Consider the following 15,953-nt stretch of genomic DNA (forward strand, 5'->3'; position numbering starts at 1 on the left):
AATAAGGATTAATCTATATTTAATTTATTATTTATGCAGTTAAGAAAGGTGTTTGATAACTTTATTCAATTTCTGTATGTCTAACAGGTAGGAAGGTCACAGGTAATATATGACATTTATGAGTCGTGGCATGTGTCGTGTGTCAAGATAAAGACTAAATGTTATACAGTGTTTCTTTGTTATTTTGACAAAAACATTGAATTACTAAAATATTCTTTGAAAATTATATTCATTTACGTCATTTGGAATAGCTATAACATGATTTGCAATACTTTTTTAATACTTGTATGATAATTAATGCTTAAATAGCAGGATTCCAGGCAAACGTGCAAAGACAACGACATAGAAAGTGTGTTTGACATAACCTGTGCAGCAGTGATCGATAAAGCTTCACTGTCTGTGTTTGTGTATTTCTTATACCTCCAGAATTCTGGGAATCTTTGGTAGAAAGGGTGTCTCCTTTATCAGAGCTGGACGGCGCTGGAGGATCACCAGAAGTCTCAGACAGATTCTCACTCAGAGTCTTCAGCACTATAGTCAGGTCCTCCTGACTCAAGATCAGCTGCAATAAACACATTCATATTAGCTGCAATATCCTTTACGCCTGTAAATCACACATAGAAATAAACACAAATATATGCTCTTACGCTCATGGGTTTGAGGTGTGCATTAATCTGGATATCAGGTATGCTGTGATACCAGGAGGCAGCGAGATTGCGTTTGATTGACAGGTCCATATTGACTGGTTTGAGTAACTGAATCTCACTCTTAAATTGTCCATCACTGAATGTGGTCCTAAAAAAAATAATAATAATAATACAAAATAATACAAAAATATTAGAAACATCATTCATCAAGCAATGCAAATTTTATTTTAGGGCTGTTAAATCAAATTAGTCAATGTGTTTAAAAATACAGAAAAAGTGATTTGTAATACTCTCCTAACCTGAACATTTTAAGATCACTCAGTCCAACAGCCATGATGTCCATGACAGGGGGGATCTTGGTGTGTGTTGGAGAGGAGACCATTTCAAAGCGGTTCTTGACTGTCACTAAACCCAGATCTGCCACAATGACATTGTGGGAAACAGAAGATTGTGGGAGGAAGACAACTGGAGCTTTGATGTCAACGTTCAGGGAGATGCGAGTACTTCTCTCTGCCAGCTCCAAAACCCCAGTGGCTGCTTTCTCTGCTGCCTGTGCAGTTACCTCCGCCAGTGCATTTTTAGCCTCCTGGAAATTATTAATAAATGCCTGAAGAGGAAAAATAAAAAGAGGAAGAGAGAGAGAGAGACCATTAGACAAATTAAATTCAGGCTAATAAAATTCAAAAAGTAAGTTGCATGATTCCCATATTTGCTGTGATTTTCAAAGTTACAGAGTAAGTAAAGAAAAACAAGATTTACTCGCGAAGTAGAAATTAGTTTCTAATAAAGGATTAGTTCACTTCAGAATTAAAATTTCCTGTTAATTTAAGTCATCCAAGATGTTCATGTCTTTCTTCAGTCGAAAAGAAATTAAGGTTTTTGAGGAAACCTTTTTCTTTTTTTGAGGAAAAGATTTTTCTCCATATAGGGGACTTCAGCAACCAACGGGCTGAAGGTCTAAATTGCAGTTTCAATGCAGCTTCAAAGAGCTCAACACGATCCCAGCCAAGGAATAAGGGCCTTATCTAGCCAAACCATCTGTCATTTTCTAAAAATATATAAATGTATATATACGTATATACATATACACTTTTCAACCACAAATGTTTGTCTTGTGCTGCTCTGACCCACGTATTATGTAATCATGTTGGAAAGGTCACGTGACATAGACAGAAGTACCGCCCCAGTAACCTGACAAGCCAGACCCACATCAAGATGTTGGGTCTGGGAACACACCATTGGCAGGGCTCAATCCGAGGGCCGGGATAAACGGTTGTCTTTCAAATTCCCTCTGCACGCAATAGGATTAGAATAGGATAGGCACTACAACCAACAAGAGCAACGAAGAAGGTGAAGCGGAGCTAGTTGATAGATTAAACTAGATTTTAGCTTTGCTGCCGCTAGGGTGCGTCTAGATTTCTAGGCTACCACCCCAGTGTTTACACAGCGAATGTACAAAGACTAAGTCAAATGCTCTTCACAAAACAAGGTAAACGATGTTGGACGATTTTGAAGTAGGAGGAGCGAATGAGATTGAGTTTTTTACACTAACCCGCTTACCTTTCCAACATGATTATGTCATACGTGGCGCATCGCAGAGCAGCGCAAAACAAACATTTGTGGTTGAAAAGTAAATTATTTTTATATTTTTTAGAAAATGGCAGATGGTTTGGCTAGATAAGAACCTTATTCCTCGGCTGGGATCGTGTCGAGCTCTTTGAAGCTGCAGACTGCAATTTGGAGAAAAATATATGGAGAAAAATCCTGAAATGTTTTTAACTGAAGAAAGAAAGACATGAACATTTTGGATGATGGGGGGGTGAGTAAATTATCAGGAAATTTTAATTCTGAAGTGGACCAATCCTTTCAGAAACTAGGGCGACCCCCAAGGTTCAGTTCTAGGCCCTCTTCTGTTTTTAAATGTATAAGTAATGGGTGCTAAAAATGCTTTTTTTTTTTTTTTTTTTAAATAAACAGTGTTATCATTATCACTATTATTTTTTTTTTTCAACTAACTTTCTTAGTATGGGAAGAATGGTGGATGCGGTAGTGTATGAGATGAACACTTACCAGTATTGAGGACACAAACTTGTTGAGGAAGATAACCTGAATGCAGCCCACAGTCAAAGTTACACTGGTGTCCACAATGTGCATGTCTGTATAGGAGTCCCCCTCCGTTGCATCCACATGGTTCACCATGTGGAAATCAAACACCTCCTTATCCGCGATGGACACCGCCTACAGATCATCATAATTCCATCATTAGACTAAATCCATTACATCTCACACCTCTCCTTTCTTCTCATGAATGATACAAAATTACATTTAAAAACGGTTAAAAATCCCCTAACATTTTTTTAGCCCAAAGTCAATAAGATGAGGTATCTGTCATTTTTTTTACTAATGTGGCAGCATTTTTTCACCATTATTTTTTAAACATTGGAATTGTAAATAAAGAATTGTATAATTTAATAAACAATACTGTTACTTTAGATAAAATGTGAGTGAAATGTGTGGTTAAAAATCAATATTTTATTGTTTATTTTTGTTCTAATACTATTATTGCATAACATAATATTACACATTTTGCCAATTTAGTTCCCATTCTATGATTTATTTATCCTTAAAAGTACAGCATTTTCTACCTTTTTATATAGTGCCTCTTTGTCACAATCCAGAATTATAATGTTCTTGAGGTTAGCCAGAATCTCCACAGATTTCTTCTTCATCTGAACTTCAGAAACTAGCCCTGGTAAAGACAGAACATGCTGTAACGGATCATATCCCAACTTTATTGAGTTGATTTGCATCTACAGAAATGTGTATTACCCTCTATGCTGATCTCAGAGATCCTGGCTTTCTCTCCTCTTATGAAGACCTTCAGACAGTTGAGGTCTGCTCGGATGTGCAAACTCACCACATCCTCAAACTTTGACTTCTTATTGGCTGACAAAAATCCAAAAATATGAGATTAAAATGATATCATGACAAAATAAGAAAATCATAAAAAATGAACATGGTCACACTTTAGTGTGGGGAACACATTCACTATTAACTATAACTTTTGCCTCAATAAACTCCTAACTTACTGCTTATTAAAAGTTATTAAGGTTGTTAAGTTTGGGTTTTGGGTAGGATTAAGGGATGTAGAATATGGTCATGCAGAATAAGGCCTTAATATGTGCTTTATAAGTACTAATAAACAGCCAATATCCTAGTAATATGCATGCTAATAAGCAACTAGTTAATAGCTAGAATTAAACCCTAAAATTAAGTATCATCATGAACATCTGACTTTCTTACAAGATTTCTTTGCAACAGCAGAATCCTCTTTTTTTGCCTCCTCTTCTTCTTCTTCCTCTTCCTCCTTGGGTAGGACGGGCTCCTCCTCCTGTGTCTCTTTATTCATGGGTGGGAGGAGGTTATTCAGGAAATTCATGGAGTTGAGGAGTGCCTCTGTGTGCAGGTGCACATCCAGCGAGGAGAAATTCACCTGGTGCAAAGACCACAGAATAAGAATTTTAACAAACGCTTGAAATTAGCATTCGATTTATGATCTGATTGGCTATCGCATTAGCTGTAGAGAAATTCGGAGCTCTGATTTGTGAACAAGCTTACCTTGATTAGTTGCTCTGTGTTTTTATACATTGTTTTAAATTCTGGTGAATTTTTGTCCGCCTGAAAAAGAAGAGGGTATTATTGGGATGTTCTTATGCATAGGGCTATGCTCATAGAATCATATAACCGTGCATTTAACTGTGCAAAAGTCTTGCGCACGTTAGTATTAAAAAGGTTTTAAGCCAGTTATTTATATCTTTTGCAGTAGTGTGTCCGTAGGAAATTAACATTAGCAAACATTCCTTTGGCCATTAATTGTAATAATCCAGTGAGAGTTTTGTATGCACAAGGTGTCTGACAACAACACAGAGATCTAATGTCACTAGTGATATATCGGCCACCATAAATCGGTATCGGCCGATATATGTTAATTTTTAATGTTATCATTATCAGTCCGATAAGAAAATGTAGCCGATATATTAAAGCAGATACATAATGGATTATTTCCTTCAGCTGAGACACTTCAGATGTGAACTGTTTCGCCATGATGGTTTTGAATAGCTTGAAATATGATTGAAATCACTTCAAAAAGGAAAACGGTTATGCGCAATGTGCAGCACAAGTCTCTCATATAGGCTACATAATATTATAATAAGAACATCATAATTGTGTGCTTGGGACATGGCTTTTGATGGAGAGACTTTTCAAATTTGGATTTAGATTTATCGGCCAATATATCGTTTTTCAAATATAAAGAATTATCAATATTGGCCAAAACTTCATATCGATACATCCCTAGATCTCACCATCATCGAGTCCATCTAGGAAATGTAAAATGATATTTCCTTCTGACACTACAGAAAAGGATATAAATAACTGGCTCAAAACCATTTTTTGGGTTGAAAATACTAACATACCCAAGACTTTTGCACATTACTGTATATCATTCATCAATTTATGTTATATTTCACACCATATTGCACTGGAAAGAGATGTCAAACACATGGACTACAGGATGATTTGATGAAAAAAAAAAAAAAATTCAATAAAAGTTTGACTGCATTTAAAAGGAGAGCTAGTCTTTTTTTTTTTTTTTAAGGCTTAGATTTTGTGTTAACGTTTGGCTTATTAAAGCTACAATTTAAAAAATGCCCCACATAAAGATGGCATCCAACTACACTTTTAACACCCTCAAGCTGAGAGACACCAACATGACCAAGAAAACTGCCTGAGACAGATTCAATGTGATGACAAACAGCCCTTATACACACAAACACACACAGTAGGGGTGTAACGGTACATGCATTTATCCTAAACCAGTCACGGTTCGGTGCATACAGTCAAATGACGAATTCAGTCAGCCAGGGCGACCCCCACTCCAATCCAGAAGGGGTTGCGCGGTAATGCAACGCTATTTGCTAACCGCCACAAGAGGAAAAAGAGCAGAAGAAGACACTGTCTATACACCAACGCAAAACAAGAGTTCAGATGACACTTGCTAGTAGCCTATATGCAGAGTTTCCATTCATTTTTGTGACATGCTCTACAAATGTCATGGAAAGGAAACCCAAGACAACAGAAAGCGGTATCCTGTTTTCTTTATTTTACAAAAGGACAATAAAAATAAATATAGACCTTTTACAGTTTAAAATGATGTCTTACTTTGTCTGACCATAAATAACAGAGTATTTTAAGTTGTTTCCACTGTTATAATGAGACAAAATCATTTGACATTGTGCCGATTTGTGTCGTGGAAATCCAGTGATGAAATATTAGTGTCCAGGAAATGGGAAGTCTCAGGTGCCGCTTCCCTCACTGTCTCCTCGTGGAAAGGCAAAGTAGGCTCTTTTTCTCCTTTTCGCTCATCTTTCCTTGATTTCTTGAAAAGCGTAATATTGAACTTTGTACATCCACCATTGTCACCGCATTTTAATGAACCCTCACACACAAAGAAAATGACAGCGTGGGCTCCGCACAACACATTAATCAAATGTACTAACAGTGATATTCAGATAAATAATAGCCTTCAACAGAAGTTGAATGAAGTAATCAAATGTAAAATACCTGCTGTATATACTAAATATAGACTGATTCCTTATTAAAAAATACAGCTTATTCATTCAAGAGCAGTGAGTGATTTTGTTGTTTGATTAACAATAATGACTGCAGCAGATTTATTAGGCTGCTGTCACTTTAAGAGCTGCACAGATCCAATACACTGATACACATGCACCCTTTCTCAGTGTTTACATTCACTTAAGACATAACCGACTGAGTTTTCGAGGATACTTAGCAAAACGGCATTTTGACATTTTTGTGTATAGGCACGTATCTGAAGCCCACAGTATACTTCGCGTATGCGCGTTCCGCCCTGTCTCGGAGAGTGGGCACAGACGGCTACCTAGGGGAACAGCGTCTCTTTCAGTTTAGCAACAATATACTGAATTTTACAGCACTCACTTATTCGGCTGATTTGGATATTAAAGGGTTAGTTCACCCAAAAATGAAAATTCTGTCATTAATTACTTACCCTCATGTCGTTCGACACCCGTCAGACCACCGTTCATCTTCGGAACAGAAATGAAGATATTTTTGTTGAAATCTGATGGCTCTGAAAGGCCTCCATTGGCTCAATGGCACGTTACACTCTCAAGACCCTTAAAAGGTACTAAAGACGTCGTTACAAAGTCCATCTCACTACAGTTGTTCTAAAATAACTTTATGAATCGGCGACAATAGTTTTTGTGCACAAAAAAAAAATAACGACTAAATAACGACTTATATAGTGATGACGATTTCAAAACACGGCCTCATGAAGCTTCGAAGCGTTATGAATCAGTGAGCCGAATGATGATTCGGATCGCGTGTCAAACCGCCAAACTGCTGAAATTTGGCGATTCAAACTGCTGATTCGGCTCGCTGATTCATAACGCTTCGAAGCTTCATGAGGCCGTGTTTTGAAATCGTCATCACTATATAAGTCGTTATTTAGGGGTTTCTTACGCACAAAAACTATTGTCGCCGATTCATAAAGTTATTTTAGAACCACTGTAGTGAGATGGACTTTGTAACGACGTCATTAGTACCTTTTAAGGGTCTTGAGATTGTAATGTGCCATTGAGCCAATGGAGGCCTTTCAGAGCCATCAGATTTCAACTAAAATATCTTAATTTCTGTTCCGAAGATGAACGGAGGTCTGACGCGTGTCGAACGACATGAGGGTAAGTAATTAATGACAGAATTTTCATTTTTGGGTGAACTAACCCTTTAAGTTTGGGCTCTTATGGAGGAACAAAAGTGCACCGTTGTGAAGGACAGAAAGGTGTGCTGGACAGAATGCGGCAGCGGCACAATAATCATTTCATGTCGATTATCTTGTTTTCATAATCATTTGGAAGCCATAATCAAAATCAAAAATCAATTACGATTAATCCCACAGCCCTACCTAGCATTGGAGATTTGCTGATTTTTTTTCATGTTGTACCGAACTTTTATCGAACCGTGACTTCTGTGTACCGTTACACCCCTAATATACAGTACCTGAACCCAAAGAAAAATTAATATGTGTTGTAAATATGATAAAGCAAATGTACCTTGACATACTCCAAAGTGAGCAGATCTTCCTCTGTATTGTCCAGAGTGGTGATAAGATGAACTTTCTTGTCCTCAGAATCTTCACACAAAAACAAAATCCTTTTAATTTTTAGGCTACGTCTACATTAATCCGGATACATTTGTTTTTGTTTCAAAACGCTCTCTATCCACACTAGCATTTTCCAGAAGTTTCTCATCCACACCGAAACGTCGGAAAATGCAAAATGTACTTTATTGTGCATGCGTAAACCCTCATAAAAGCTCACTGAGATGATGCAGACGAAACAGACATCATACAATTCTTATGCTATTCTTTTGGTAGGATCATTTTATTAAGCAAATTTGCTTGCAGGACAGCAAATGCAAGTCAATTTTCGGTTATCTTTGCAGGATTGTGATAAGTTTTCAAAAAGCTAAAAAAAAATTCATAAAAACACGGTCTCAGTGTGGACTGAGAGCAAAAACAGAGAGAAAAAGATGCGTTTTCAAATGAAAACATATTAGTGTGGACAAGGCCTTAGATTTTTGCATACAGAAAATCAATGTTGAAAACAGTTTATGTTGCCTAATATTTTTTGTGGAATCTGTGATGCATTTTTTCAGGATACTTTGATAATTAGAAAGTTGGAAAAAAAAACAGCATTTATTTGAAGCAGAAATATTTTGTAACATTATAAATGTCTTTACTGTAGCCGTTTATTGCCTCCTCACTGAATACAAGCATACATTTCTTTCTTTCTTTAAAAAAAAAAGAGAAATCTTTTTAACAGTGTTTGCGCATTGCACTTACCCAAGTACTCTGAACACTCAAGGCAGATCTCTCGCAGGAAAGTGTACGATGACATATCAAATGTGCGAAGATTGAGTTCTGTCCCTAATCCATCAATGAACAGATGCAGAACGCTCACTTCCTGTCCACGTGACAAGCGACACAGCTGAATGGAAAGCTAGAACAAAGGAACAAAACAGGGAAAAGAGTCAGATTGGAGGAGCCTTGAAATGTTACATTTTCAAATTAACCATATATACACACACTAGGGGTGTAACGGTGCACAAAACTGACGGTTCGGTAAGTACCTCAGTTTTGAAGTCACGGTTCGGTATGGTGAATATATCGGCTAATATAGTGCATATATTTTGAAAGAGTTCATTTCTCTAGTGAACTAACAGCTGTGGATTGAGCGATTACACGACATACGACACGTTTCAGTAAGTTGTAATGTATCCTCAACATACCTTTGTAATGTTGATTCATGTTTATTCTTTGACTAGGAAGAGATGATCGCGTTGATACAGTGATCTGTCACATCACATTAAAGGCATTTACCATTTGAATTTCATGATAAAATGGACTGAATACTTAATATGTTCGTGTGGGAACTCAGATTTAAGCGTGTTCTGCGTGTAAAACAAGTCTACTGTTAACTGTTAAAGATTGCATTCAGTATCGTACCAGGAGTCCTGTCCCAAAATGGTTCGGTATAAATACGTGTACCGTTACACTCCTAATACACACATATCTGATACCATCTCTATCCACCTTATTCCTGACGAGCCTTCTGCGTTTTGAATTATGGGTGGCACTTCCGGTTCGGGGAACTTCCATTCAAAAAGACTAAAATGAGCCATTTCAAATCATAAGGTTCGCATCGAATAAAGCTTATGCGTCAGTTTGACTGAATGAGCTGTCAATTTTCCTTCATGAGAATAACGTAACGTTTGGTATTTTAACGTGTTGAAAGTATGTTATGAGTATATGATATGTTATGGCAAGAGCTCTTTTCCTCACTGCACTATTCTCCCCCTTTGTATTCCACTGTAACAGTATGAAAAATACAACATATACTGCACATTTGTGGTCTGTTCTCCCGATTTAATTTACGATACATCCCATTAACAATTCACTGGAATGCACAAAGAATCTCTCGTTTTTCTTTTTCCAGGTTTGTTTTCAATGTATTATCTGTCAAAAAGACGGAAATCACTTTGAAATAGTATCACGCAATGCTAAATTAATGAATATTTTTGATTAAGGCAACAGATATTACTACAGTTTAACCCGTCTGTTATTGCTGTGGAAAAAAAAATCACGCTTTTGGGGTTATTCATGGTCTGTTGGAAGTACCTTGTTGATTCTTTTACACTTTTAAATGTCCTTTTAATGTTTGATGGTTGAAGGGTGAGTAGAATAATGTCATCTCCATGTACCCAGTATAAAAAAGGTATTATTGCGTTCATAGAGCGAGCCTTTCATTGATTGTTTACAGCATAACGGCAGTCACTCCCATAATTCCCGCAAAGCGTCATGGGGCATAGGAATAAGGTGGATAAGGAAAGGAAAGATAACTAGACGCTCTCCTTAGGTTGACAAGAGCATAATCAGACCTTGTTGATCTCAAATCTCAAGAGGAACTCAGTCATGTTTTTCTTAGGGTCTTTCAGCACCATGGAGGGACGCTTATCAGAGGCTGAGCCCTGCAGAGAGTCAGATGAGGCCTCAAAGAACGGCAGGTCCTCAATCGGTGAACTAGGGGCATCGAAGAACAACTCCTCATCTGAAAAAGACATAAACACAGTGATTTAATGTGAGGGTGATATTGGATTTATAGATGTATCTATATTTGATCATTGATGTCATGTAAATGTAACCCTGTCTCTGTTTGTACAGTATGGATGTGTGTCTGACCTGAGCCATATATGATGGATGCACGCAGGTCGTCTATGGCTGGCCTTCGGGGGGTGAGCTGAGGCGTGTTCCCTTGTTTGGAGGCCTAATGTGAAAAAGCAAAAAATATCACATAGCTGCTAGAAAACATTTGCAAACAAAACGGATGTCCAAATGAATCAGAATTATACTGATCTGAATCTTCTTATTGTTTTATTATGTTTCCTGGGCAAGTGTGTGTGTGGGTGTGTATCTGTCCATGTGCACGCGCTAGCGAGTGTGTGCATGTTTGCGAGCATGTGCGCGTATGTGTGTGCTTCGAGCGTGTGTGAACGTTATTGTAACTTAAGTACACTACTTGACAGTTTCATGCACTTTTAGTAGCCTTTTTACTAGTTTTTATTAGTTCTAAATGCCCCTGTCGTCTGCTGTGTTCAGACTTAAGTTGTGTTTGATGTTTGCTACATTCATGTGTACTTTCTTGGAGTAGATCAAATAAAAAGGGAGTTCATATATCTGACTGCTTGTATTCATAAACGAAAGCGTAGCCATGTGCAGTAATAGTAAAAATTGAGGATGCAAAGAATCGTGATGCATTGTGATATCAAATTGAATTGTTGACATGATGATCGTAATCGAATTGAATCGTGAGACCAGTGACGATTCATACCCCTACTTTTAACCTCTGTAGCACCAGTGCTATGTGGAAAAAAAGTTAACTTACAGCCCTGCCCATAAGCATTCTTTTAATGACCTTGGGTGTAACCTGTTGCCCTCTAGTCTGAGGGGCGGGGCGGCTCTCAGGAAGAGGAATGCTTCGGAGCAACGCCAGGACGCCACGCACTTTATCATCAGAGATGCGCAGAGACAGCAGAGGGAGTTCACCATAAATCTTAAACCTGAAAAACATTAGGTACACAAATATGTCAATGCATAATGTGATGTGCAAAATAAAAAGAACTGCACACCAGACAGGGAAATTCCTACTCAGAGCCCTGCACAGGCCTCAAATCTAGATCCTAGCCCGGCCCTGGCCCGAAACGCTCAGGCCCTAGCCCGACCCATGTCTGACAGCTTATCAGAATTCTGACTGGAGCCCGTTTGTTTTGTTTTGATTATTCCTCCCTATTACACACTACTGTTGAAGCCATTAAAATAGCTCAGTTTTGTTTTTAAATGTCAGTAGTTGTATTTCGTTTAGTTTCTTTATTAAGTTCATTTAGAAAAATGTTCGGAGCATTTTTTTGTTTGTTAAATTAAAGTATTTGGGGTTTTTTTAAATGACGACCAAGCGGCCAGCGGCTGACAGTGAGTTGACCACACATTTTATAAGACCGCAATAGGAGAAAGAGCAATCTAAGCACTGGTAAGATAATTTACTCTCATTAGTTTTAATGAAGATGATTGTGTTTTTGAGCATCTGAGACTTACTTTCACTTTCATTTGCGGCAGTTTGCTTTTTGGCTAGCTTTAGAGACTTACTCGTTTGCGGCGATGCATTGCAGTAGCGCTCTCACATACACCCTATAACGCTCTCACGTGTTTATTTTTTAACAATTTGTCAGGAGTAAAATTTACATATGTGGTTTTAACAACCAGATACATTTACACTTGTCCAGTTTCATATGAAATACGCCCCAGACCACCTTCTGAAGTGGTTTGTTTGAGGGATTTAAAATCAGTCGCGAAATAATTTCAGAAGTCATTATACATGGTCTTTTCACAATCGGATAGATATCTGATCAGAGTAAACAAATGAAGTGACGAGTTGTAAAAAGGCCATAACTCTCCCAGCTGCGCTGAAGGAGCGCTCGCTGCACTCCTGCTGGCATGGACTCTAAACACTGTGCGAGCCAGTCTTGAGAGTCACGGTTGCATGGTCTCGTGTTGTTTCCACCAGTGCAGCACATCTCACATAGTTCTTTTAATTTAATTAATGTATAAAATATAAAACAAAAGAGAAACCTAAAACAGGCACGAAGCCCGGCCTCACACGCGGTGAGGTATGATGTGAAAATTGGCCTGAAGCCCCGGGCCGTTTAAAATAAGTCTGGCCCCGTCGGGCTCAGGCTGAAATGCAGGGCTCTATTCCTCCTTACTTGGGCATTCTTGAGTCCGTCACCACCATGGCTCGGCTGAAGACCACCTTCAGGTCGACAGGCTCCAGGATGTGGAAAGCAGACTGCCTCAGCGGACGAGCCCACTTCCAGTCACCACCTGATGCAACACACAGCATGTTTACAGCCCTGTAATGTCTACATTTGATCAGTTATTGTGCGTGTCCACGCACCTGCTTTGGTGTAGAGGAACTGTAAACTGCTCAGCTGGACGTCAAAGCTGTCATAAGCTCGAGACATGATGTCCTCGATGGTGCTGCTGACCGCAGACAGCTGAGGCAGGTCGGCTCTGCTCTGACTGGACATCTGTACACAACAAACACACATTTATAACCAATTATTACTTTTTTTAAATATTAAGATAGCTATATTCAAAAAGCACTATTTATATTGTGCAGGAAAAAATATTTAAAGGGATAGTTCTCTAATACATATGGGACGGCATGAGGGTAAGTCAATGATATGACTTTCTTCCCTCAGATCAATACAAACAAAGATTTTTATGGAAATAATCCATTTCTGTGATACCATATAATGCATACCACACCGGTAATCCACACGAGCCCAGTGGATAAATCAATGTCCTCTGAAGCGTTTTTTTAATGCCATGTCAGCATCTGAGGCTATCTTCACGGCCAAAACGGAGTTACAAAAATACAAGAGTTGCATAAATACAATAAAAACCAAACAAAAAAAAAATACAAATTGCTGTTTGTATTTCCTTTTGTTTGGTTTTTATTTGTATTGTATTTATGCAACTCTTGTATTTTGTACAGTGGGACAGTCCAATAAAATGTTTCATGGAAAGGGGGGTCTTAAATCATTGCTTCTGGCCAACTGTCCTAGGCGCATTCATAAGTTCAGCTTCACATAAATCTAAGTACTATGTTGTGGAGTTCATGAAGAAGTAATACGGAAGCACAGAGGACTGCCACTCCTCAAGCTACCCAATCTCGTGAACACTGATTTACAGTTAAAAGAGTATAAAATATTAGTATTTTTTAAAACAAAATAGAAACCTAAAAGGAACCGGGACGTGTGAGTGAGCTGCTACTTTGCAAGTTCTCCCACTTAGAAATCATGGAGGGGCCTGAAATTGTCACCGTAGGTGCATGTCCACTGTGAGAGACAAAATAAAATAAAAAAAATCCAGAAATCACAATGTATGATTTTTTAACTATTTATTTGTATGATACAGCTGCAAATAAGTATTTGAACACCTGTCTATCAGCTAGAATTCTGACCCTCAAAGACCTGTTAGTCTGCCTTTAAAATGTCCACCTCCACTCCATTTATTATCCTAAATTAGATGCACCTGTTTGAGGTCGTTAGCTGCATAAAGACACCTGTCCACCCCATACAATCAGTAAGAATCCAACTACTAACATGGCCAAGACCAAAGAGCTGTCCAAAGACACTAGAGACAAAATTGTACACCTCCACAAGGCTGGAGAGGGCTACGGGGAAAATGCCAAGCAGCTTGGTGAAAAAAGGTCCACTGTTGGAGCAATCGTTAGAAAATGGAAGAAGCTAAACATGACTGTCAATCTCCCTCGGACTGGGGCTCCATGCAAGATCTCACCTCGCGGGGTCTCAATGATCCTAAGAAAGGTGAGAAATCAGCCCAGAACTACACGGGAGGAGCTGGTCAATGACCTGAAAAGAGCTGGGACCACCGTTTCCAAGGTTACTGTTGGTAATACACTAAGACGTCATGGTTTGAAATCATGCATGGCACGGAAGGTTCCCCTGATTAAACCAGCACATGTCCAGGCCCGTCTTAAGTTTGCCAATGACCATTTGGATGATCCAGAGGAGTCATGGGAGAAAGTCATGTGGTCAGATGAGACCAAAATAGAACTTTTTGGTCATAATTCCACTAAACGTGTTTGGAGGAAAAAGAATGATGAGTACCATCCCAAGAACACCATCCCTACTGTGAAGCATGGGGGTGGTAGCATCATGCTTTGGGGGTGTTTTTCTGCACATGGTGACTGCACTATATTAAGGAGAGGATGACCGGGGCCATGTATTGCGAGATTTTGGGGAACAACCTCCTTCCCTCAGTTAGAGCATTGAAGATGGGTCGAGGCTGGGTCTTCCAACATGACAATGACCCGAAGCACACAGCCAGGATAACCAAGGAGTGGCTCTGTAAGAAGCATATCAAGGTTCTGGCGTGGCCTAGCCAGTCTCCAGACCTAAACCCAATAGAGAATCTTTGGAGGGAGCTCAAACTCTGTGTTTCTCAGTGACAGGCCAGAAACCTGACTGATCTAGAGAAGATCTGTGTGGAGGAGTGGGCCAAAATCCCTCCTGCAGTGTGTGCAAACCTGGTGAAAAACTACAGGAAACGTTTGACCTCTGTAATTGCAAACAAAGGCTACTGTACCAAATATTAACATTGATTTTCTCAGGTGTTCAAATACTTATTTGCAGCTGTATCATACAAATAAATAGTTAAAAAATATCATACATTGTGATTTCTGGAATTTTTTTTTAGATTATGTCTCTCACAGTGGACATGCACCGATGACAATTTCAGACCCCTCCATGATTTCTAAGTGGGAGAACTTGCAAAATAGCAGGGTGTTCAAATACTTATTTTCCTCACTGTAAATCATTTGAAAAGCACTTCACCGAAATATTATAACCTAATTATAACCTTTATATAACCTAAGAAATATGATTATGACCACAACATTTTGTTATAAACAACCATGTGTACTAGGGATGCCACAATTCTCAATATAATATTGAACCGTTCGGTACTGCCTTCACGGTTCAATACGCGCTTGTGAATTGCGGTTTTCTCGGTTTTGCATTTAATTAATTCTTTTTCTACAAATTCTATAATTTGCCTCCATCCCAATACTGAACAACGCGACATACATTCACATCACACGTTAGTGGTAGAGTTATACTCACGGAACACTATAGTTATTCACAATCACGAAAGTTCATTATTTGCATGCGTTTTAAAGCCTTGCCGGTTTCATTCGCGAGCACGGTTTTAACATGCGCTTTTCAGAGCGCGCGCACTAAACGCCTGTCAAACACGTGAATACTGGACTAAGTAGTCGTTTTACTGCACTATTACTGTCAAATACACACAAGGTTAACATAAACACAGTCGGTTATGTCTAAAGTAAAATCGTGTGTGTCTGTATATTATGCTGCGTTCCAGGCAGGTTTTTGAGCCCGTAAATTACAACTTCAAACCACGACTCACAACTTTGTAGTGTTCCAGGCAAAGTCACGCCAAACTGCCTGAGCGCAAGGAATTGTGTGGTAGTTTGATGTAAACAAAGCATGTCGGACCGTACGGGGTGTATGCTCATTTACAATCATTTCTATCGCCAAAGGTGCTTA

At 38.8% G+C, this 15,953-nt stretch overlaps 1 protein-coding gene across 2 annotated transcripts in view; it reads right to left on the reverse strand.

The window, feature by feature from the left end:
• vps13a (vacuolar protein sorting 13 homolog A) overlaps positions 1–15,953 on the reverse strand; it is a 115,832-nt gene that overhangs the window by 64,284 nt on the left and 35,595 nt on the right. For both annotated transcript variants that reach the window (XM_079827174.1, XM_079827173.1), the window contains exons 21-35: positions 12,755–12,887; positions 12,564–12,681; positions 11,219–11,363; positions 10,486–10,570; positions 10,185–10,354; positions 8,590–8,746; positions 7,799–7,878; positions 4,266–4,325; positions 3,951–4,140; positions 3,477–3,593; positions 3,293–3,396; positions 2,718–2,885; positions 947–1,254; positions 648–795; positions 421–562 (exon numbers count right to left, since the gene is read on the reverse strand). In XM_079827174.1, coding sequence (XP_079683300.1) covers positions 421–562; positions 648–795; positions 947–1,254; positions 2,718–2,885; positions 3,293–3,396; positions 3,477–3,593; positions 3,951–4,140; positions 4,266–4,325; positions 7,799–7,878; positions 8,590–8,746; positions 10,185–10,354; positions 10,486–10,570; positions 11,219–11,363; positions 12,564–12,681; positions 12,755–12,887 — 2,125 coding nt within the window. The remainder of the gene's footprint in view (positions 1–420; positions 563–647; positions 796–946; positions 1,255–2,717; positions 2,886–3,292; positions 3,397–3,476; positions 3,594–3,950; positions 4,141–4,265; positions 4,326–7,798; positions 7,879–8,589; positions 8,747–10,184; positions 10,355–10,485; positions 10,571–11,218; positions 11,364–12,563; positions 12,682–12,754; positions 12,888–15,953) is intronic.

This window comes from Gobio gobio, assembly GCF_949357685.1.
Source record: "Gobio gobio genome assembly, chromosome: 10".
In the NCBI taxonomy this organism is placed as follows: domain Eukaryota; kingdom Metazoa; phylum Chordata; class Actinopteri; order Cypriniformes; family Gobionidae; genus Gobio; species Gobio gobio.